This window comes from Sinohyriopsis cumingii, chromosome 13, assembly GCF_028554795.1.
Source record: "Sinohyriopsis cumingii isolate HCF-2022 chromosome 13, ASM2855479v2, whole genome shotgun sequence".
NCBI lineage: Eukaryota > Metazoa > Mollusca > Bivalvia > Unionida > Unionidae > Sinohyriopsis > Sinohyriopsis cumingii.
The window spans coordinates 2,315,063-2,341,048 of NC_142973.1; the positions used below are offsets into that span (position 1 = coordinate 2,315,063).

The 25,986-nt window shown below is 35.5% G+C and overlaps 1 protein-coding gene across 4 annotated transcripts in view; it reads left to right on the forward strand.

The window, feature by feature from the left end:
* Positions 1-12,682: 12,682 nt before the first annotated feature.
* Positions 12,683-25,986, forward strand: part of LOC149784849 (translesion synthesis protein REV1-like) — an 83,275-nt gene continuing 69,971 nt past the window's right edge. For 3 of the 4 annotated variants that reach the window (XR_016425321.1, XM_089978416.1, XM_089978414.1), the window contains exons 1-3: positions 12,683-12,801; positions 19,072-19,249; positions 23,380-23,488. Coding sequence is in view for 3 of the 4 variants with exons in the window: in XM_089978416.1 (XP_089834542.1) it covers positions 19,190-19,249; positions 23,380-23,488 (169 nt within the window). In the remaining variant the exon portion in view is untranslated. Of the gene's footprint in view, positions 12,802-12,945; positions 13,151-19,071; positions 19,250-23,379; positions 23,489-25,986 lie in introns of those variants that run through there. The other variant, XM_089978415.1, reaches the window with a different exon arrangement.

Here is a 25,986-nt window from a genome sequence, read left to right on the forward strand (position 1 = left end):
GCCGTATTATCCAATAGGCACTGTGCCCAGGGCCTACCAAACTCTGTTTCATTGAATTTCTCCAAGCATTGCAGGGCCATATTATCCAATAGGCACTGTGCCTAGGGCCTACCAAACTCTGTTTCATTGAATTTCTCCAAGCATTGCAGGGCCGTATTATCCAATAGGCACTGTGCCTAGGGCCTACCAAACTCTGTTTCATTGAATTTCTCCAAGCATTGCAGGGCCGTATTATCCAATAGGCACTGTGCCTAGGGCCTACCAAACTCTGTTTCATTGAATTTCTCCAAGCATTGCAGGGCCGTATTATCCAATAGGCACGGTGCCTAGGGCCTACCAAACACTGTTTCATTGAATTTCTCCAAGCATTGCAGGGCCGTATTATCCAATAGGCACTGTGCCTAGGGCCTACCAAACTCTGTTTCATTGAATTTCTCCAAGCATTGCAGGGCCGTATTATCCAATAGGCACGGTGCCTAGGGCCTACCAAACTCTGTTTCATTGAATTTCTCCAAGCATTGCAGGGCCGTATTATCCAATAGGCACGGTGCCTAGGGCCTACCAAACTCTGTTTCATTGAATTTCTCCAAGCATTGCAGGGCCGTATTATCCAATAGGCACTGTGCCCAGGGCCTACCAAACTCTGTTTCATTGAATTTCTCCAAGCATTACAGGGCCGTATTATCCAATAGGCACGGTGCCTAGGGCCTACCAAACTCTGTTTCATTGAATTTCTCCAAGCATTGCAGGGCCGTATTATCCAATAGGCACTGTGCCTAGGGCCTACCAAACTCTGTTTCATTGAATTTCTCCAAGCATTGCAGGGCCGTATTATCCAATAGGCACGGTGCCTAGGGCCTACCAAACTCTGTTTCATTGAATTTCTCCAAGCATTGCAGGGCCGTATTATCCAATAGGCACGGTGCCTAGGGCCTACCAAACTCTGTTTCATTGAATTTCTCCAAGCATTGCAGGGCCGTATTATCCAATAGGCACTGTGCCTAGGGCCTACCAAACTCTGTTTCATTGAATTTCTCCAAGCATTGCAGGGCCGTATTATCCAATAGGCACGGTACCTAGGGCCTACCAAACCATGTTACTGAAAAGTGTATACGCAAAGAAGCAGAGTAATGTTAATGTCAGTCATTTTATTAAAGAAGAGCCTAAGGCCGAGAAGGACCCGAATCGCCTGCCATGTCCAACATGTCGGGTTTCCAGACCATAGAGGCATCCAGATGCGTGTTCCTTGTTCCTTATTATTCATTTACAAACCCACTTAATTGAACAATGAAATTGTTGACAATAGCCACCCAGTGGCATCATTGCCTGGAATGATGTCATCACTTTTGAGAACTTTGACCCTCAGGTGCAAGTAACTGTTATTCAGATCGTTATCATCTTCGACGACACTTGATTAAAGTCTACCCATTGGAATACTTGCATTGTCATCATCATTGGTGGCATGGCAAATAAATCCAGTTATGGCTCGGAACATTTGCAAGAATATATTTTTTCAGGTAAAGATCAAAAAGGTCAAATTCTCTGATCACACATGTTCTTCATTTCTTTGTTTTTCAACAAATATTAAAGAGACATGAAGGCTTTTGGACATCTGTTTCTACCTTATCCTTGCTGCAGCGTAGAAGATGAAGTTTTGCCTTGGCCAGGAGTGTGAAATGAATTTATTGTAGTGTTTCGGCGACCCAAATGTCATTTCCAGTTTGAAGCAACACATTTTTTACGCTCCTGAACTTGTTCGTTCCTGATACCGAAGATGAAAGTGTTTTCATCTACATTGATATTAATGACTTGCATAAATGGCGAATAATTTCTATCAAAGCTACTTCCCAATGAGCTTCATGATCCAGTTATATGGACTGAGATAATTTGGCTGTAAAACAGCAAAATATATTATTGGGGAAAACATCCTTAGAACTGTCACTAGGTAATGTAATATAAAATTCGTTATACATAGTTGCATGATTCTGGTTTCTGGTGAGTCACTCTTGGTAAAAAGAGAATGATTTTCCATACGTTCCAAGGAGGGTTGCTTCTGTTGTGACTAGAAAAGGTGTTGTGGTAACTGGCATTGGCAGTAAGGCTACCGTTGTTGTTACTGTCTGTTGTATATTTAGTATATTTAAAGGAATTATTGGGAAGAAGATAACCAATACAACTGCTGAGTACATTTGTCCACAAGTGTTGTACCTGCTAGATTTGCCATCCCTGCTTCGCACTTTCACTTCATGCAGTCGGTATTTGCCCACTTTATGTGTTCTTCGATCGAGAATGTTTTTGATATCATCTTTTGTTGGTCGCTCTTTGAAACTCAGGCAAGTAAAAAGTCCCGTATAACACTTTTCCGTTCATATATTCCAGTTTATAGATGGGATGATCATGTCTGCATGTTTACCCAGGGACATGAAACAAATTCAATTGTGCATCTGGGTAATTAACCTTTGTCAAAAGTGTGTTTAGCTTTCCAAAGGTGAACCCAATCTACAGTCTTGAACACTTGTTTTTCAGAGGTCACTTTTTTGGGTGCACATCCGATGGTACGATGTTGCGATTGGTTGCAAGCTTTGATTAAACGTGGTAACATGTGAATGTTTTTGTGAGTGTATTAATGTTTAAAATATTTCCACATACGTTCTTTCAAAGTTCTTTGAAACGTTCGAAGACACTCGCTTTCTTTTCTGCATTTTCTGTGGGGACAAAATCAACGTGTCATTTTCTTTTTTCTTTTTTTTGGTGATGGATACCAGTATTATCATTTTCGCTATTTGGCTAAGAACGTTTATTTATTATTTTCCTAATCGTTTCCGTTTTTTCAAAGGTACCATTCTTCTCAAAAGGCCCAAACAACATTCAGAGTAGGTATCCGGCGCCGTAGAGCGCTATCACGGTCCCTGGGGTAAGAAAACACCCGGGCCTCTCATAGTTCTTTTTCAAACAGAATTTTTCTTTTATAAAATTAAAGTGTTGTTGGGCCCGGGACCCGGGGATATATCACCGGTCCCCCCCCCCCCCCATCTTGTCGGCCCTGTCGGTATCGACGATTTGTTTAGTACTTTTTGAATGGTAGTATTTCGCATCAGAGGATTAGACTTGGTCAGCACTAACACCATATCCCAATGTTTCGCTAAATGAGACGAGAGTTCCTTTCTTTTCTCCTTTTCTGGAGGCGGTGTTACGAAACACCCAAATCCACTCAAATCCACCCAAATTCACACCACATCGCATTGTGTCTGTCGTCTCATCTCTAAACTGCAACGCTCCCATCTCCTCCCCTCCCCCGATTTTTAATAAGCCTGTTAAATTTTTAAACAATTCTTTTTCCATAAACCGATATTTTCCTAATAACAAATGATCAACCTGTATCTTACCAAATTCGGTAAAGGTTTAAGATTAATGTGAGTTATTTGACTTTATGAATACTTTCTTACTAGAAAGGCATTAGGTGTACGGACAGAGACAAATCAAGACGTACTTAATAAGATACATACATATATAATTTACTGTTGTATAGTTTTAATTTTATGCTTCAAATATATAGTGTTAGCTTCGAAATATGTGGCACCATCGCAAAAAGACAAGAGTAGAATCACAGAGCAAGGATGTGAAGATCGGTAAAGTCGCAAGCGATAATGAGCAAAAAATAACAACTTTTTTATTTTTTCATTTTTGCACAGTTCTATTGGGTTAGATCGGTTTAGACTGAGGAGAAACCTATAAATTCATATCAAATTTGTTTAAAATTGGTATGACTTATTTGCCTATATAGAAAACGTTCGTATAGGCAAGCATTAGGCGCACGGACAGACACATATAAGACGTACTTAATAAGATACATACACATATCATATATTGTTGTATAATTTTAATTCTGTGCTTTAATTCTTCACTGTTCTATTTCTACACAAAATCATAGCCACATGTTTAACAAAATCTCTATTCAGCCGAATAAAATTTTATATGACGAGGTGCGTTTCGTGTCGATAGTAAAGAGTTTGACTTCCTGATGGGCATGCATCGTCTGCAGAATGTAAGTATCGGCATTTATTTATAATTTATAACTAATTTTAAATTGCATAGATCAGCATACGCAAAAACTACATTTTTTTGCTACAGACCCCTAATTATTTGTGTAGTCATCATATAGTACCATGGATTTTGAACCGATTCAATGACCATATTATCTACGAAAAATGCAGTCTATGCATGAATTTACATATTTTAATTTGTCTAATATTTATATTTTTTTAAAAACAACATAAATGTGTGCTATACTTATGACACAACCTGGTCACACGGCTTTGCAAATCAATCGCACCAGGTGAATTTCATAACATGATGTAAGTTACAGTCTTCACTTCAGATGGGACAAGAATGCATTCACGTGTATTGCACTTTCTGTGTGAATACTGTTTTAAAATGATTCAATTACTATAATTTTGCATTGTCCACGTGTTATCTTTTTTCAATGTCTATTTCCACTCACCGTTGTTTTAAGTTATTGTCAACCAAAAATAGGAATCTTCTTATTATTAATTGTAATATATTATATTTTTTTTAATTATAATGCAGAAAATTCAAAAAGGTTATTGGCTAGTAAAGTCCAGTAATATTATGCCAGCCATCATACACATGAATCCAACATGAGTTAAAAAACGTTCAATTTTCGATAATGGCCACTTCATTCGCAACATCTGCGACTGTATATATCAAAAATAAATCCCCCGCCCCTTCATCTGCCTAGATCAGGAGAAGGCATTCGATAAAGTTAACTACAAATTCATGTTCATAACTTTAGAATATTTAGATTTCCACGCACATTTCATGCCAGATTTAATATTTGTAGTGTATATGCATCTTGCCATGGTTTATCTGTTTCGGGCAAAGCAAATCACATATATTTATGATTGTTAATAAATATTTCATAGACACATAAAGATACAAATTTTAAATTGACATTAAACTAAATATAATATTTCTTATAATAAGCCGGGTTGGATAGCGCTGACTTTGCTTTAGTAAAGCATTTTAACAATTTACTTTGTCACAATGAACGTTTATGAATGATTTTCGGCATATGTGAAATAAATGGACACAACTAATGGTGCGTACGTATAGATTTATATTAAAACAAGAGAAGATTTTTTTTAAATAAATCATACCAAAGGCATTGAAAGCTAACTGTTACCCTGAATAATCGGTCCTTGTAACAGTTTCCAAATGTCGAACAGTAAAAAAAAGCGTCGATGTTCAAGACACGTGCGATGATATGCATATAGCAGATTCCTTTGATAAATAAACATGATTTGTAGCAGCAATTAATTAAATCAATTGTCATCACATTCAAAGCTGTTACGTAATTATAATCGGATTAAGGTCACGCTCAACCGTTCAACAACACGGATTGATATAATATATGTATTTTCAACGGCTACAGGTAGTGTAATCTGGAGAAAAAACATTGGATATAAAATTTTCAAAACTTTTTGAAAAGTACGAAGAGAAAAGCAATTAGTTCACAGACGGACAACAAGGGACGAAATGAGACAGAATTTGAGGAATGACATTACAGTTATAGCCATATGTGAGAACAGAGAGCAGCTGAAATGGCAAAGCACGAGAAAGTCAGCAACGTTCTGCACGACGAACGCACTGAAAGCCACACTCCCGCAGGAACAAAATTTGTTATGTACAAACATATTCATGACAATGTACGACGTCATCTTCAAGCAAATGGGGCATGTGTACTGGCCCGTAAAAGAATACTCCAAATCATTTTTGGAGTATTCTTTGGCGTTGTAATATATAGATGAGACGGTAGGTAGACACAATCCGATTTGGTGTGGATATGGGTGGGTTTGGGTGTTTCGTAACAACCTTTTGTAGGAGGGTTGTTTATTGGGACGAGGAGAATTTTGTGTACTTCTTGATGTTATCGTTGTTTTAGTAACAAAATCTTATTTCACACTTCTTTTTAAAAAAAAGAAATCAGTCTCCACGGATGATCGGCACGTAGTGACAACATCAATAGGACCACCACTCGATGATGATGTGTTTTCAAGGAAAATACTTGTTCTGTCTTGAACGTTGTCTTGGGATACGCTACTATTTTATTTTAGCTGCAGCAGCAGTCACTAGAGTAGTAGAAGAAGACACCGCAGTCAGAGAAGTACAATTTCATTGAGAGATAGGTTTCCATTGTTTCGTCAAATTAGAAAGCAATGGTATTCGATCATTTTTGGCAGGCATTATCATGAACTACAAAGATGTTAGAAGTGGCTCGAATTTTCTGGATCACATACTGGTCCTAACAGAAGTATATCTTTTTCTAGCAGATTTTTTCTTGGGACTTTTCTTACGGTTTTTTTTTTCTTCTTAGAGTGTGATGTGAAAATGACATAACCTCCTTCTTGGCACCAGTTTGAATCAAAGTGCTGCCATATCTAAAATAACCATGTGTGGTCAGATTTAAATAGACAAGTAAGTAGTCATGTGGTGATAGGGTGCCATTGTCATAATTCAGCCAGGGTGTTCCTAATTGTTTGGGGAACACTGGCACTTGATATGTATCTCTTCAACATGAAGAATTCCCTATAATGAGCGTTAAAATTGATGGTGCGATGTTCTTTATTGAAATGTTTTCTTTTTTCTTTAACATAAGTTGTCAGGATTTTAAATTGTTCCCATCATCACCACATGACATGGTGTTTGGGGCATTACTTTAAATTATTGAGCATCCTGATCTGTACATACTATTCCTCACACACACACACACACACACACACACACATTGTACGGAAAGAACCAACTTGCAAACCCCAAGGTGTTTCAAATTACATGTTTGTTTGTTGATGTGAAAGATAAGAAAATGTAAGAAATCATGTACCAAAAGTTGACAATACGGTCCACTGCTTAAACTCATCACTTTTGGGTTTTTTCACTTTAGCAACATATTTTCTAGTTTTTTATATGATAAAACACAATTTTTATTTGAGAGATTTGGGATTTTTGATGCACAACGTGATATGTATATGATATAATTTGCAAGCAAAATTAGGAAGTTAATAAGATCATCGAAGTTGTGTTTTTTTCATTAAAGACATCTTTTTGTGTAATTCTAAAGTTTGGATCGCAAGTTTGAACCCATTTCACAAATAATTTCAAAAAGTGTTTGGTAACTGTGCTCAGTTGTTTTATATTCCCTCCTTGCAGACGATATATCTATCATCATCACTTAAATGAATCTTTTTCAAAAACTGCTTTTTTGCAATATTTCTATTAAAATATCTAGAATTGAAGCTAATCAGTTTTATCTTTGTACAAAGTTAAGCTAAGACAAAAGAGATGGTCCATTCATTTGCACACTCTAGATCCCTAGACCAAATTTCATGTTTACCATTTGGCTTTTGTATCTTGGGTTTTATTAGATCTTTATAAATAAATTTATTATTCGTTTTTGCCCTAAGGAGTGAAGTTTTCTTAAAAACTACATGAAAACTATTTCCAGTTTTAAAACAAAATCCCACTTCATTGATGTCTTTGCAATAATATCAAAGTACTGTGTGAAATTATTTGGTAATGTTTATTTCATCACAAGTTAATAGCGATCCTTGTGCATCAAATGTGTTTAAAAAATACAACGCCATTTGTTCTCCACCTTGCGTATGATTTAAAATTATCTTGCGTAACTAAATTAGAATATCTTGAGACAAGTATTCCTGATAGTTTTATTTTTCCATTGTGATAAAGCATAAATAACATGACACCAAAACTATTTTAATTGATTTAGAAATTTCTTTCAATTTGGTTTTCCTAATTTTTATAACAGTGTACCTTTAAATTTTCCAAATATTTGTCCAGAAACCAGTTGTTTTTTTTCTTAAACCATAAACCATCTTCGTTTAGTAAAAGTCGCCTAATCCAGGAAAGTTTTTTTTTTTTTTTTTTTTTTTTTTTTAAACACACAAATGAATGCAAATAAATCATATTTAATTCCCCTTCCTTAAGGTAAGCGATAAGAGTGAGTATCTCTTTTTGCCCTCTAAGTTTTGTCAAACAAAATCCGAGAAAAGTAGTCGCTGACACACACGCCATATATCGTCGAAAATTCGGAAAGGTGTTGGTTCTGCCGGTGCATTTGATTCAGACATAAGACTTCAAACTATCGTGACTGATGAGCAGTCTCAAACGATCGCCATCTTACCTCGGTATTGAGGTTTCAATTTCTCTAACAATGAATGACATAAGTCTGTAATGAAACCTGCTGCTTTCTCTTGTGAAACTTCAGGCTTGAACTCTTTCAATTTCACCTTGTGCATTTAAGCCATCGTCCCAAGTTTTGGGAAGTCACTGTTTGTGTCTCTCGAATATGAAAATAATCTTACAGGGGCTATTGAACGACTTTCTGTTTTGGTGGATCTTGACTCTCTCGGATATGTGGTAGAGGTAAAGGGTGTTGGTTCAGGTTCACTCATCATTTTCGAAATTACTGACATTCACTTGTGCTAACACTTCAATTTGCGTATGAGGCGACACCGCAAGTAGTCGTCGTCTCCAGGCTTATTCTTCTGGTTTCTCGCTTTAATAGTGTGATCTCGTGGCATCTGTTTTTGGCTAGTTGCCAGTGTCCTACAAACGGATTTAAGCATCGGAGTCTTAGAGAACGAGCATGGGCTAGTTGAGGACCTGAGATTTTTGGAAGAAAATAATGCCCTGCCTCCAATTAGCCTGATTGATTGACTTTGTAACTCAGTCATGTAAATACACAATTCACTTACCTGCATATTTTGTATAGCTTTTAGTAAACATATATCATTAGAAATCACCGATACTAAATTATTATACAAAGGTGCATACAATATTTTTCAACACTCCTGAACCTGTTTATTGTCTGTTTAGAACACATCTTCTTTAATGTTTCCAACATAAAGTTCATACGAATTACATACGAATTTTCCACAACCATTATGGAAATATGCACCTTCAGTAGGTTGACCTATTTACTTGGATGGCAAAAGATACTTCCCATACATGATGGACTATCGTGGAGTTATTTTAATATAGATTTGAAATAGTGATATTTATATGCACGTACTGGTGATATCATTTAACCTAATTACTCTGTTTACAATTTAATTATTCAGTTTATAAATTAACTGTACAGTTTTTTGGTGGTTTAATGCTAATGTTATTTATCATTATTTCAATCGTTACCTGTTACATAGACGTAGCATTGGTCATGCTGGGACACACAGCCGCTATCAACGTTGTTCGGATCCCCGTGACTTTTTTCTTATTCTTAATAGTCAACACATGCTTACTACTTCTCGTTTCGTATGCACTTACGACACCAACTCAGTGCCAGAGGTATTAGTTGAAACACTTAAAAGGGTAGCTCCCGATCACAATAGCTCGACTAAATACCGGAGATACATGTACTAGCCTTGCGACACGTCTATGGTCTCCAATGGGAGTTGTAGTCAGTGCTTGATAATATCAGTGGATACAATATCCCGACCAGACGTAACAATGAAAGTGAAATGGATCCTGTCTTCGAGGATGCCACGTCACCATAATCTTTATAAAAAAATTATTATGCTGTCAACTCATGCCAGTGATCATGGAAACAGCCCTGAAATATGGATCAATTTATTTTATCTGGTCATCTATTTATGAAAAACCTAGTTAAAAATAGGTGAGAATATTAGGATCCCAAAATATAAACGTATTGTTTTCTAAAGACTCTCTTCCTAATTTCACACAAGAGAATTTTACAGCCATACAAGTGATTTTCTGAGAGCGTGTAATATATAAATTGCTGGACTTAAAACGAGGTAATAGTAATGGGGTCTTTTGCAACGAAGAGTTATCTTTAAACGAAAACTACGATGACATGTTTTATATTTATTTATATTTAAATTTCACCATTCTGCCAATCCAACTCAAGTTAGGAAGAAATGATACGATTTGTTAAAAAAAAAACTATCTGACATAACCGCTCTTAAAATAATAAAGCTGTTAGGTTTAAACGACGTTCAAATATTGGGTTAGAGGTGACACCCTTTAATCCAGTAGCCCAAGTTTTTGGGGGGAATGCTTCAGACGTAGTGATGTCATACATTAGACAAATTCCCGTTAGTGATTAACCTAATGACAAAAAACATTCGAACGTGGGACCCTATAATATATGCCGGACAAACTGAGTCAAGGTGAATGAAGAGAAGTGGGCTCGCTTTTTTTTTTATAAAGCGAATCTGAGAAGAAAAAGTTCATAAGATAAGAATAAGACACGGGCGAATATTGGTGATAAGTCGGGCCCTTGAATACTTTGTAGAGCGAACATGGGCTGCATTAGTCCGATAAATCAACCCCACAGACTTGTGTTGATACTGACTGACGAACCGAAAATCAATATCATCACGGGTGAAGGGCTGATTTATCGGCCTAGGGCTGTATACAAACCCAGTTGTTCTGGATTTATTTATTACGGTAATTGGCAAGCATACTAAACGGACTTGTAAAAATAATGTACGTCACTTGAAGGTTTAAAAATACTCTTCAATGCTAGGCCGCGTACTGCATCATATCAAATAAAAAATGAGTTTACCTATCACATTAGGATCACCTACAATGTCCAACATAACGTGGGGTTGGCTTCTTCTGTTTACAAAGATGGCGTCAGCTAATCTTGTGTCCAGCTTTCGAATGAAATCGATTGACCCATGGATGTCGTCTATTAACATCGGATTAATTGCGACGCATTGAAAAATGACAGGGTTTCGAGAAATTACAAGGCCCATAATGTAATGAAACGTCGATATTATCTAGTTTTAATGGCTCCCAACGTTGTTTAGGACATGTCTTTCAAGATTCTTTACTTATTCGTATGACTTGGCATGTACGACTTTTTGCACGTAACGGCGGCATTTAAGCATTTAATACAGTATGTCTTTAAAAATTTTATGTACAGTTTCATGATCTAAAGTTCTATTGTCAAATATTGATTTATTTTCATTAATATCTCTGTTTATGATGAGGAGAAATATTACAATTATGACGGGTTATGTTAAATTGCTTTAGATATTAACTGTTCTTTGCTGCATTAAAAGCTGCTCAATAAGTGCAATGTTAATTACTTCAATGGAGTCCAGTTTGACGAAGTGTACAGTAGAAAATGTTCCGCCTTTCCACAACTAATCAAAATTTTGTATACAACAAAAGAAAACAAAGTTCCGATTGTGGACGGAATGTTCAACCGTGCATCCTTTGCCTTCTCCGCTAAGTCAGAAAAAAACAAAACATCGGTTGTTTTAGGGGGCAGGGTCCAGTTTTTATGTACAAATTTAATGCCGCAATCAGCGACCAAGTATAAAAAATCATAAAAAATCAAATACACAACTGAGGTCAAAAAGTCCATATTTTTAGATACCTATATTAAACCAAAGCATACGAATAGTATTCACTTGACCAGAGAAGTCAATGGCAGTTCATAGCAGAAGAGGTTTATGCACCCCAACCCCTATTTTATACCTGCATTTTTCACATCAAAATGCCATTTTTGACAGCATGTAGTGCTCACAGTGCAAACGCAAGCCCTTTCCCTGGATGAAAATTTTGAAAAACATTGTCTACTAAATAGTTTGATGCAATTCAGAATAGTTGTCATCCAAGCCGTTTTTGAGATACTCGGCTTGCCTTGAACCCACGTGTCTACTGCTATGGGAGGCTAGCTCTTCTTCCTAGCCAACTATTGGTATTTCACTATCAACATACTGCAGAGCAACTATGGAAGGTGTACATGACTGACATCAATTTCAAGAACAACACAAGCCCAAAACACCTAGTTCACAAATATATCCATATCTATAAATAGTAATCAATAATAGCTGAAAAAGTCACCCCATAGCCTTAAGTTAAGAAATTTGCAGGGGCCAATTTACGAAACTGAACCCTGCCACCTAAGGTCTAACTGGACAGTTTATCTGGTGAATTTTCATCCGACGATGACCAATTACAGAAAAATGAGAATAATTTTACACTGAAGATACAAATAAAAACAAACTAATGATTTTTGTAGAAAGCATACATGTGAGATTTTGACTGCAGTAATCAGGTTAATTCCTGATGCAACTGGTGGTTTTTATACTGAACCAACACTGCCACCAACCCCTAAATTTTACATTCATTTTTGACAAGAAATAGCTATTTTGAATATTTTTCTGTGACAAGGCAGCTAAAAGAATCAGTATGTGCCTTATGTATGAATAAAGTTCACTAGTACTATAACAAATTAGCATTCTTTTCATCACCCCTCAACCATCTCGATTTTTAGATATTTACCTCTGTAGCAGACACACAAAAATACGTAAGCCAAGTCGACAGCTCATTTGCAGCCCAAGTTACGCATTTAATCTCCAATGCAAATCTGTGACAGGCAGTCACCAACAAGCCAACCTATTTCCAAGCCTAACTCAAAGTAAATCTGAACCACATTATAGATTTAGCTTATGTGTGAATTTATAAATGCTAGGCTTGTGATAATTAGGTTCATGCCTTCTATCTTAAAAATTAGGCGGGTGTCAAAATACGAAACTATCCAGTGAGACCTTATTTTTTATTTGAGGTCCTTACGAAATTCTAGGGTGATGTTCCGATTGCCTTCTTGCGTCTCGAATTTTTTTTTTTTTTTTTGGCACAAGGGAGGTAACTTCCAGTAATGAATATGCCCGCGGTCATTGAAAGCGCAACACTGCAGATAAAATTACTTGAATTTTATAAATATTTATGGTAAATCGTTTGTTTTAGAGCTCAAATTACTAATTACTCGTGTCAGATTGTATTAACGAACTTTGCTAATGCTTGACGATTGTTTTAAACCTTTGTTTTATAAACGAAAGTGCATTTGATCATTTACACACTGACACAGGGGATCGTTAGACGTTACAACGAAAATTAGAAGTCTACCCTGTAACAATATAACGCATCGTTACAGGGTAGACTCCTAATTTTCTTTGTAACGAACCCCTGTGCATGTGAGGGTCGACGTCTTACGTGAAAGTGTTAAATTGCCTTCAGTAAGCAAGCTAACGCTGCTGAAGTCTGTTTGCCACCATCGGTACATTATACAGACATTTTGGTATGGAGATATACAGATGGGTTATCAACACATGCATATTTTTTAAACGAACAAAAATTGACATTGTTTTCCTTTTCTTTCTAATATCTGTGTCGATTTTATATTTTGTTATCAAAATAACACTGTCAAATAAAAACATTAAAAACTGAAAGTTGATTTGTGAAAATTAACATGAAAATGTTTCCTCGGACCGTTCCCTCCCGATTCTTGAGATTCGGACATTTATTTTCAGATGTAACATAAATGTCCAAATAGCAGAAATGGAGTGGGAAGGGTCTGCGGAAACTTGGGTCATTGTTTCAATACTTACTATTTTTAATGATTTCTTTATTAATTTCTTAGTAATGCAGATTGTTTTTCTTGACAGCAGATTCAAGTTAGGAATTTTTTCTTCAAATATTTATTGTCATTTTGCCGATGTTGTCAATAAAAGTTAAATGCTTCAGAAATATTTTTGCACATGCCAAAGCCAAGTGGTTTTTAAGAATCACTTAGCCAATGTAAAAAGATCAATTTGCCCTGAAGCAACTTTACATAAGCATCAAGTATGTAAACATTTATCTTGACCAAGTATCTTTAAGAAAAAAAAGAACAGCATGTGAAGACTTATGCAAGGCCAATAGCTTGCTGGTACCAAGCCTAAATTGGCAAGCCAATATCATGGACTGGTACTAGGAGAATCTGTCCATCAGTTAGTCTTAATGTATGGGAGTGCATGATAGGAGTATAACAAATTGTGGAACTAAATTAATTGACATTGGATTTCAGGGGACAAAGTGCAGAGATTCTATACTTTCACTAAAATGGAGGATTCTTGTTATCACACAAGTACAGAGAGTGAATTGCATTTGTCAACAAAGCCCTAGGACATAGGTTTATCCAATTTTTGGAGCACTGCTTGGGCAAAGTAGCATGTTTGCACCTATTCATACAAGTTTTTGTTTGCATCAACTTAATGCATATTTTTTAACTCCAGACTGATATGTCCCCTAAGTTTTATTAACAAGTTCTTGAGGGACATAAGGTAACCCTATGGGCCAGGCTTTGAAGTCCAATTAGCTATGAATTAATACTACCACCTGTATAAGCACAAGTTAAAGACCTGGCAAGTTCAATGCTTATACCATATTTTCAAGCAAGTGAATAACATCAGTCAAAGTCAACGCAGTCAACAACACTAAAACAATACTTCCAACTCTATGAGCACAAATAAAACACCTGTCAGGATTAATCACTTTCGCCATGTTTTCGATTGAGTGCTCAACATCAGAGGAAGCCAACACAGTCAACAACACTAGGCCAGTCAGTTATTATAGTACATATGAATGATCTCTTACTTAAACCACTGTCCATCAAGTTGCACCATCAGTACTTTCTGAAGATCAGGAAGTTAACACAGTGGCTTAAGAGTGGTAAAATTCGACTTAGACCCCCCCATTGCTGAATGGATAATTGCAGCTCATGTGACAATGAGTGAAAGATCGGACCTAATTATCAATAGTTTTGAGAAAGCTGGAGTTGTTTAATTCAGCAATTTATGGATTTTTTTACCTGAGAAGCATTTATGAGTACCATGAGACTTGATTGACACGATGTTGATACATTGGCTTTGTCCAAAAATATGTAAAGTATGAGCTTTAATACTCTGCTGTAATTAGTGTATATACATAGTGCTTCATTAATAATAGTGTTTCAAGAAATAGTTATAACATTTTGCAGGATTGTTGTTCTTTTGGATTAAAAATGCATGGATAAAATGAATTGTGCTTTCAGAAGGATTTAAATGTTTCAACAACAGTTGTTCTGGAATGAAGGATCGATTTGAATAAGTATTAAACTTAATTTTCATATACTGTTATTTTGTATTATTTTTTCATTTTCAGTATTATTATTGTTTGAATACCTTATGCTTTTAATCTATTTTCTCTCTATCCTTACTTACCTCACATATCAATTTAAGGCAGTGAGTGTAAAATTACGGCTATCAGATACCTTATCAAACATGCGCATTGAAACAATATAAAATGATTTATAATTCTTGTTTCCAATGGTTAAAATGAAAAATAAAACAAACGCATGTAAAAGTTAATATTTAATTTCCAGATTACAGTATTGACCATGATTTATCAAATACTAGTAGCTGTATTAATCTCTAGAAATGAAACACCGCAAGAAAATGGGGGGCTTATCATCCTGTGTGGCTCATTTTTCGTTGGGGATTTAAATTTGTGGTTCGGGGCAACAACGAAAACCACAAAAATCGGTCCCCCTAAAAAACTAATGATACAGTTTATTAAGAAAAGAATTAACAGAAAATCATATTAAATATTCATCTTTATGCAGAGATGTGAAAGTAAATAATTTGAATGCATAGTTCGTGTCACGTGCATATTTTAAAAGCTCTTGAATGATTTAGCAAGTATTTGCAGGCAGGAAATTAAATTAAGCCATTTATATGTGTAAACATTGCAACCATGACTTTAGAAATGTGTGAAAATGGGATTGGGACTTATAAACATAGTATAAGGTATTATACTCATGCTGTCATGGACAATGCTCATAAAGAGGGAGTACTTTACTGTCATGGACAATGTTCATAAAGAGGGAGTACTTTGCTGTCATGGACAGTGCTCATAAAGGGAGTACTTTGCTGTCATGGACGGTGCTCATAAAGAGGGAGTATTTTACTGTCATGGACAGTGCTCGTAAAGATGGAGTACTTTGCTGTCATGGAAAATGCTCATAAAGAGGAAGTACTTTGCTGTCATGGACATTGCTCATAAAGAGAGATTATTTTGCTGTCATGGACAATGCTCATAAACAGGGAGTACTTTACTTCAACAGGGGTCAAGCTATATTTGGACTTTAGAAGTGGCTTCTTTTGAGTGTAATAAGGATAGGCAATGCAAGTAGAAGTGGGAGCAAATCAAGAAATGTAATGTGAGCATGTATGTACACTTTGTAGTTTTTTGTTGTTGTTAATTTAACTGCCCTCATTCTCGTCATGCATATTTGCATTTAATATTGTATTTAGCAATAGTTTATCTTCAAGTTGATAATACTCTGTGTTTATTTATCATAAACACATTTTACACATTGAATTTCATCAATCAGTAATTCATAGAGGGTTTAAAAGTTTTAAAGGTTTATAACTTATATCTTAAATGTGCCAGAACACATGCAAGCTATAGATTGACATGTTATATGTCATCCTAATTATTGTCTTTTTTCCACTTTCACAAAATGCTTTTGGTTAATTACAACTATTTGGCACATCATCAGTGTTTCACAATAATATATTTAAGTTCTTTTTGCTAAGATTTGTGCAATGCTTGATTTTGATTATATTTGAAGTAGAATAGCCATATTCAAAATGAACACTGGAAGTATTGGACTGTACATTAAGTTTATGTGCCCTTCCTGGTCATTACACTATTTTGTTTTGGTCATATGACTCTGAATTAGCACAGTATAAATTATATATCATTTTAACTGATAGTTGTACTTTTATTAAATTGCTGTAATTACAAAATAGGTTTAAAAAACACCTATCAGCTGCCACTTAAACAAACAATTTAGTTTTCTTTACTTTCTAACACTTCACCAGAAAAGTCAAAAACATGTCCAGAAACAGATCTTATAAATGTACATTGAGAGCAAATGCATAGGTGTCTTCACACCATAGTGTTCATTGAAATAAACAACATGCAAAGATGTCTTCACGCCATAGTGTTCATTGAAATAACATGCAGAGATGTCTTCACACCATAGTGTCCATTGAAATAACATGCAGAGATGTCTTCACACCATAGTGTCCATTGAAACAAACAACATGCAAAGATGTCTTCACACCATAGTGTTCATTGAAATAAACAACATGCAAAGATGTCTTCACGCCATAGTGTTCATTGAAATAACATGCAGAGATGTCTTCACGCCATAGTGTTCATCAAAACAAACAACATGCAAAGATGTCTTCACACCATAGTGTTCATTGAAACAAACAACATGCAAAGATGTCTTCACACCATAATGTTCATCAAAACAGACAACATGAAAAGATGTCTTCATACCACAGTGTTCATCAAATAAACAAACATGCAAAGATGTCTTCACACCATAGTGTTCATTGAAATAAACAACATGCAAAGATGTCTTCACACCATAGTGTTCATTGAAACAACATGAAAGGATGTCTTCACACTGTAGTGTTAATTGAAACAACATGCAAAGATGTCTTCACACTAAAGTGTTCATTGAAACAACATGCAGAGATGTCTTCACACTAAAGTGTTCATTGAAACAAATAACATGCAAAGATGTCTTCATACCACAGTGTTCATCAAACAAACAAACATGCAAAGATGTCTTCACACCATAGTGTTCATCAAAATAAATAACATGCAAAGATGTCTTCATACCACAGTGTTCATCAAACAAACAAACATGCAAAGATGTCTTGACACCATAGTGTTCATCGAAATAAATAACATGCAAAGATGTCTTCATACCACAGTGTTCATCAAACAAACATGCAAAGATGTCTTCACACCATAGTGTTCATTGAAATAAACAAACATGCAAAGATGTCTTCACACCGTAGTGTTCATTGAAATAAACATGCAAAGATGTCTTCACACCATAGTGTTCATTGAAACAACATGCAAAGATGTCTTCACACCATAGTGTTCATTGAAACAACATACAAAGATGTCTTCACACCATAGTATTCATTGAAACAACATGCAAGGATGTCTTCACACCATAGTGTTCATCAAAACAAACAACATGCAAAGATGTCTTCACACCATAGTGTTCATTGAAATAAACAAACATGCAAAGATGTCTTCACACCATAGTGTTCATTGAAATAAACAACTTGCAAAGATGTCTTCACACCATAGTGTTCATTGAAATAAACAACATGCAGAGATGTCTTCACACCATAGTGTTCATTGAAACAAACAACTTGCAAAGATGTCTTCACACCATAGTGTTCATTGAAATAAACAACATGCAAAGATGTCTTCACACCATAGTGTTCATTGAAATAAACAACATGCAAAGATGTCTTCACACCGTAGTGTTCATTGAAATAAACAACATGCAAAGATGTTTTCACACCATAGTGTTCATTGAAATAAACATCTTGCAAAGATGTCTTCACACCATAGTGTTCATTGAAGTAACATGCAAAGATGTCTTCACGCCATAGTGTTCATTGAAATAAACAACATGCAAAGATGTCTTCACGCCAGTGTTCATTGAAATAAACAACTTGCAAAGATGTTTTCACACCATAGTGTTCATTGAAATAAACAACTTGCAAAGATGTCTTCACACCATAGTGTTCATTGAAATAAACAACATGCAAAGATGTCTTCACACCATAGTGTTCATTGAAATAAACAACATGCAAAGATGTCTTCACACCATAGTGTTCATCAAAACAAACAACATGCAAAGATGTCTTCACACCATAGTGTTCATTGAAATAAACAACATGCAAAGATGTCTTCACACCATAGTGTTCATTGAAATAAACAACATGCAAAGATGTCTTCACACCGTAGTGTTCATTGAAATAAACAACATGCAAAGATGTCTTCATGCATCACAAAGCAAAGTTTACATTTGTCACCAATCTGGTTTCCCATTTTGCTAGATTGTGTGACCCCTACTACAATTAAAGTTTAAAAGATCCTTTATAAAGTAGGGGAAAGATTGTCAGTGGTAAAGGTCATTATGCAGGCATTATTTCTATGGTCATTTGTCATTTTATATGAAATAGTGGGCCGGGTAAGTTGTACTTAAGTTGTTTGAAATCAGGCAATTAATTTTCACTTATTCAGTCCAGTATATCCTAGTCCATTTGAGCAAATAGATGGAAAAACCTTGACTTTATATTATTTTTTTTCCAGGTTGATGTGACCTGTTATCTGGTTATTAATCATGAGCCAGATCCAAGACTGACTTCTGAAAGAGTGGCATAAGAAATTTCACCGTGTATTTGAAAATAATAGCCCAAGATCAAAAGTCATGCGACGTAACACTGGTAGGGGTCGCCAGCGGTCTCGTGGAGATGGATGGGATGGCTGGGTAATGCATGGCACATACTGCATCATTTTACAAAATAATATGCATATAATTTTTAAAACATAGGCAGACTGAAAAAACATGTTCAGTTGCAGTTCATCAAGTCTGTCATATTACTGAAAAAAGCACACAAAGTAATCTAATTGAACAGTTGACTTTATTTACACTTTGAGTCCAGATTTTAATGTAAATTGTTTCATTTCTAAGCCTTTTATTTCATGTAGCTGGATTTTTTTAATTACAAGTTTGACCTATCAGATATTTACCCAATCAAATTAATATTATGAAAGCCTTCCTGTATACTTATTTCTTATACAGTTGCCATGCTAGCCTTCCTGTTGATTTATTTCCTCTATAGTAACAATACTAGCCAACCTGTATACTTATTTCTTATACAGTTACCATGCTAGCCTTCCTGTTGATTTATTTCCTCAAAAGTAACAATACTAGCCTTCCTGCAGACTTATTTCCTCTATAGTTACAATGGTAGCCTTCCTGTGTACTTATTTCTTATACAGTTACCATGCTAGCCTTCCTGTAGACTTATTTCTTCTATAGTTACAATGCTAGCCTTCCTGCAGACTTATTTCCTCAGTAGTTACAATGCTAGCCTTCGTGTAGACTTATTTCCTCAGTAGTTACAATGCTAGCCTTCCTGTAGACTTATTTCTTATATAGTTACAATGCTAGCCTTCCTGTAGACTTATTTCCTCAGTAGTTACAATGCTAGCCTTCCCGTAGACTTATTTCTTCTATAGTTACAATGCTAGCCTTCCTGCAGACTTGTTTCCTCTATAGTTACAATGCTAGCCTTCCTGTAGACTTATTTCTTATATAGTTACAATGCTAGCCTTCCTGTAGATTTATTTTTTATATAGTTACAATGCTAGCTTTCCTGTAGATTTATTTTTTATATAGTTACAATGCTAGCTTTCCTGTAGACTTATTTCTTATATAGTTACAATGCTAGCCTTCCTGTAGATTTATTTTTTATATAGTTACAATGCTAGCCTTCCTGTAGACTTATTTCCTCTATAGTTACAATGCTAGCCTTCCTGTAGACTTATTTCTTATATAGTTACAATGTTAGCCTTCCTGTAGACTTATTTCCTCTATAGTTACAATGCTAGCCTTCCTGTAGACTTATTTCTTCTATAGTTACAATGCTAGCCTTCCTGTAGACTTATTTCTTATATAGTTACAATGCTAGCCTTCCTGTAGACTTATTTCTTATATAGTTACAATGGTAAGCATAGTTTTGAACTAAGGTACCGGTAACATATGAAATATTTCATTTTTGCATTCACTGTGGAAATGAATAGGTAAATTCATGCATTCCCACATGTGTGATTGTTGCCTTTCATGTCTTCTTTGGCTCTGCCACATTTAATGTCTAATCAAGTTACCACATCTCTATTTGTAAGAAAATATTGGGATTATCCTTATGTAGCATGAAAATTTACAGATTATGAGTTTTAGTGAGTAATTATTTCAGCAAGGATAAGCCCACTGAGTTTGTGTTATAAATGTTTTTGGAATTGTGGGTAATGAGCTTATGATATCTTAGTGCCTAATGTTGATCTCTTGATTTGTATGTTTGGCCTTAAGAAGCATGGTATTACAAAATCATGATTCCCACATTACTCAGATCTGGAAGTTTTTGATAGAATCATTAATATAATGCATACCATGATTATGTTCTTTAATCACTTCTTAGCAGATTTACCTTATAAGGACATGTTTGTTTACCATGCAAGACTTTCAAAATAAGTGCATGATATGAAAATATCAAAAGTGGACTTAATAAAGATAGACTGAGCAGTTCAAGTTAGTTAGAAATCATAATATCTCAGTACCATAACTATGTTGCAAAATGGTTGAAGAACATGTCTGCGTAGTTTCTTGGTGATACACCTGATTTTAATCACTATATTGTATTGATCTTAGGGTTCTGGTTAATTTGTATAATTTTTTAATGTCATGTGCATTAGTGTTGATGCCTAAAGGCCAAATCAAGAAGTCAAAGGCCAGCATCAAGAACTCAGGCAGGGTTTTACATATGTGGTAAAAGTCAGCTTGCACAGGTCAATTGAACTCGAACATTGAATTTGCTTTTTGGGGATTTGAGCTTTCCTCAACATATGACAACAAATATTACAGCTAAAGTACATGGTTTAAAAAATACTTGATATGTTAAGAAAATCACATTGTTGTTTTTATAATACAGAACTTTTCTCTTCTTTGTTCTTTATTTGCACAATAAACTGTATATCAGTAATTAAAGTCATCAAAATAGATACATGTAGATAGATACATGTAAATAGTACTTGTAGATAGCTATGTAAATAATACATGTAAATAGATACATGTAGATAGATATGTAAATAATACATGTAGACATGTAAATGGTGAGAGAAAAAAGAAGGATTAGGATACAGATATAGTTAGAAGAGTAAACGTAGACATATACCTGTATAAAAATAGATTAGATAAGGGTTTTGGAAATGCATGGATTTTTATGCGAGGTATTGATTTATGTTTATGTAAAAGACCTTAAACTGAAATTTAAACAGCCAATAACTGTTTTAATATATCTTAAAATTTTCTGTATCTACATTTACATTTAAAATTCAATTGATAATGCAGATTTAAGTGTACATCCATTTCGAAAACAAGGTAAAACAGCACTGCTTAATGAAATATTCAAATAACATTTGATTCACTCTTTGCGGAATGTTGTGTCTGCTCTCATGTCTGCTTCTGTTTTCACCTTGAAATCTTGACATGCATCTGAACGAGCCAGATTATGAGAGTTGTTCACGAGCTCTCTTTTTATCCATTAAATTGTTTCCAAAATATCAATCAGTCTCCTGTAATAATTATGTAAACATGACAAACACTGTTTATGGCTGATGGATTTCCAGGTGGCTAATCATTAGAGACACATGCATTTTAATTCCAAACACACCTGCCAAAGAAATCTTGTACGAATTAAATCCTTAACAGTATCACCTATCACCTAGTCACCTTGAAATCAGTGATTTGAATAAAAACTGATTGTTTAGAGTTGACGATCTCTGCTTATTCAGAGTTCACAAACTGCCCTTGCAGTGTTAGGACCTGAAAGTGTGCAAATCCCATCTTTGGTTCAAATATTATGAATAAAATATAGCTGATAAAGCATAAATATGTATTCCCATTAATCAAAACTTGCTTTAAAAAGTAAGTCATAAACTCATGACTGCACGAGAGAAAATGCAAGACTGTCTTTGACATTGACTACAAGATGGAAAAGGCAGATTTTGACAGTACATGTATAATATGTGAAATAAAGGATAAATATATGGAATATACTGCTGCAGTTATGTAATTGAAGATTGTGGTATAGATAAACATGAAATAAAGTTACCAGTATATTTATTGTGGAGAGATTTTATGTATAAAATATGCAGAACATAAATAATTATGAACTGAACATGACCTCTCTCTTCCTCCCTCTCTCCATCTTTTTATCAATTTGTTTTTACTTGCCCACAGCCAAGTATCTTGCAGACTTGAGCTTGCTTGAGCCAAATCTGAGTTTGTGTTGGGCATCAAGCAAGTGAATTTGTAAAGCCACAGATTAAGGTAAATCCCGAGATTAAGGTAAATCCCCAGATTATGGTAAAGCCCCAGATTATGGTAAAGCCCCAGATTACCATAAAGCCCCAGATTACGGTAAAGCCTCAGATTACGGTAAAGCCCAGATTATGGTAAAGTCCCAGATTATGGTAAAGCCCCAGATTATGGTAAAGCCTCAGATTAAGGTAAAGCCCCAGATTATGGTAAAACCCCAGATTATGGTAAAGCCCCAGATTACCGTAAAGCCCCAGATTACAGTAAAGCCTCAGATTACGGTAAAGCCCAGATTATGGTAAAGCCCCAGATTATGGTAAAGCCCCAGATTAAGGTATCCTCAGCTAAACGAAGCTCAGACTCATCATGGAAAATTATCTGTGGTCATGCTGTATATGGATAATTAATAAACAAGACCAGTAGAAAGGTACATTGTTATACTGAAACTACAAAATAATATTGGGATTACAGTGATCATTTTGTTAGCCAGACATTTTAGGATTATATTTCTTTTGCAGGGAGGGTACATGCAGGCCAAGAGACAAAAGCTTCAGGAACAGTACAAGGGTGAAGAAGTGGCCTCCCAGATATTCAAAGGTGTCTCAATATATGTTAATGGATACACCAGTAAGTTAGCTGTGTGCAATTTAACTTCTTGGTTAATGGATATATTTTTATGTCATTTATCATTGTTATTGTTAATGGATACACCAGTAAGTTAGCTATGCCAGTTCGTGTATAAGCTGTCCCCCACAAAAAAGACTGAAAAGTTAAACATTAACAAGTGCATGATCCAGACATTAAACTGACCCATGTCTCTGAGACCATATCACAAGATGTACACAGTAAGTTCTAAATGTATTTACTTAGGCAAACCACATTACTAAAATAAAATATCTTCAAACCTAATGAAAATAAATGTACAAACATTAATTTATATGTTGAAAGTCAAACACAATATAAAAAATTTAGTCTTAATTTAAAAAATAAAATCCTCACACTAAAATCATCACATTAATCCTAACAACAAAATCCTCATGCTAAAATCCTCATACTAAAATCTTTAATTATAAAAACTCTTTAACTTAGAATCCTTCAAAATTGTGCTCAGTTTAAATCGCCAAACAATTTGTGGAACTCGGTTTATGTTATGGGTGTGCTGCCTTTGTAGACGTTATTGTCTTTTGTAGTCATTTGATAGTGTGTGGTTCGGCTTTGCAATCTCCTTCTTGTTATCTGAATCAAATATGGCTTCAACCACAGTTCCATCCATGGCATTGCTGATATAGCACTTTCAAAATGATTTGACAATCATATCCAACAGAATTGAGTCCCAATTGTCTTTGATCCACTTGGCGACCAGGTCAGTGTCCGGCCTATTGAAATTTCCATCTTTCACCAGCTTCACTGTGCCTGAACAAACCCAGTTGGACCACATCTTTTGTAACACTTCAGTTATAACAGCCAATAATTTCTGTGCGACCATTTTGACCTCGTGTGCTTGAAACATGTCCCAAACTAGCATTGATGGTTTCTTAAGAAGTGCACTGGTCTCTTGTTCCAGCCATTCAACCATTCCACTTTTATCCATCCATCCCTTTTGATGTGCATGAATGATGACACCAGCAGGAAATTTCATGCGTTTCTGGAGTCTTCCATTTAAAAATGATCATATGAGCAGCTTTGAACCATCAGCTAAACAGGCCAAAACAACCATGAAATGGATTTTTCCTGATTGGTCGTTTTACCAGAACAGTTTTCTCACCAACGTCATTGTCTGTTTTGTAGCTTGGAAGGTCAAAGTTCCATATTTTCTGATTTGCGATAGTTTGAATGAGCACTACTTTTTATGTTGAATGATAAACTTCAGGAACAATTAGAATTTTTCCTTCCAAGTCTTTTGTTGGCTTTCATGCGAACTTTGTTCACTGTCTGAGACAGAAACTATGCCATTTCATATAACGTGAACACCAGCCGGCTGATGCAACAAATTTTGATGAATCTACTGAATTGTATTTGTCATCTTTCACCATTTGCACAGCACACAGACAAATCACACTTCTTGTGACAATGTATCCATTTTGTCAACATTTACTAACAAAATTGCTGATTTCTTTCTCCAGTTCAGGGAATGAAGTGATCCCAGTCTGTTGTGTCTTCTTTGTTCTTGACATCACTTAAATGCTGCTTTACTTTTCCACCAATCCCATACTTGCTTCTTGCATATGCAGAATTCTTGTGCTGCAGTTCTGTTGTTATTTACTTAGGAATATTCAGTGATTTTTGTTTCAATGCCACATTATAAGCAGAAAGCTTTCTTTTATTTCCACCACTATTTACTTTTGCTATTGTCTTAAATTTCTAGAAAGAATAAACTTAATTAACTTTTGTTAGTGGTAGTATCTTATTTACATTTTTATTGTGTAATTTTTCCATGGGTGGCTATGACATGTTATGTAAATTTTCACATGCTTAGATTGAAGGGAGTGTTGTAGGTTATAAAATATGTGGTTGAGGCTATGGTATGATCATATACCTTACAATTCAGATGCTCAGACACAGACAATCCCAATACCAGCCAAAACAAAATGTAAAATGACCATTCAAGTAACAATTGATACCCAAAGTAATCCTGCATTGTGAACAACAGTACCCCCTCTCATTCATGTGTCACACCTGCAACAGCAATAAGTGAACAACATTGGCGCTCAACTCAGACAAGTCTGTTGCCTGCACCAACAGCTGCATTTCCCAGTGCTCAGACAAATATGTCAACATCAGCTCGATTAGCTCACACAACTGAGACACCAATTTATCACCCCTTCCTCCAAGAGATGTGTCTGATTGTTGTTGTTGTTGTAGGGTTTAACGCCATTTTTTCAGCACACGATAGGCTATACATGGCGGCCAGTATTAATGGTGGAGGAAGAACCTGGGAAATCCCCAGAAAGAACCACCAACCCTCGAGAAGCTACTGGCAAGCTTTCTCACATACCCACATTGGCCGAATCCGAGACTCGAACCAACGCAGACAGAGGTGAGATGGCAGTGATCTGTAACGGAGAGTGCCTTAGACCACTCGGCCACTCGGGGCCCCCAAGATGTGTCTGAAATACAAACCAGAG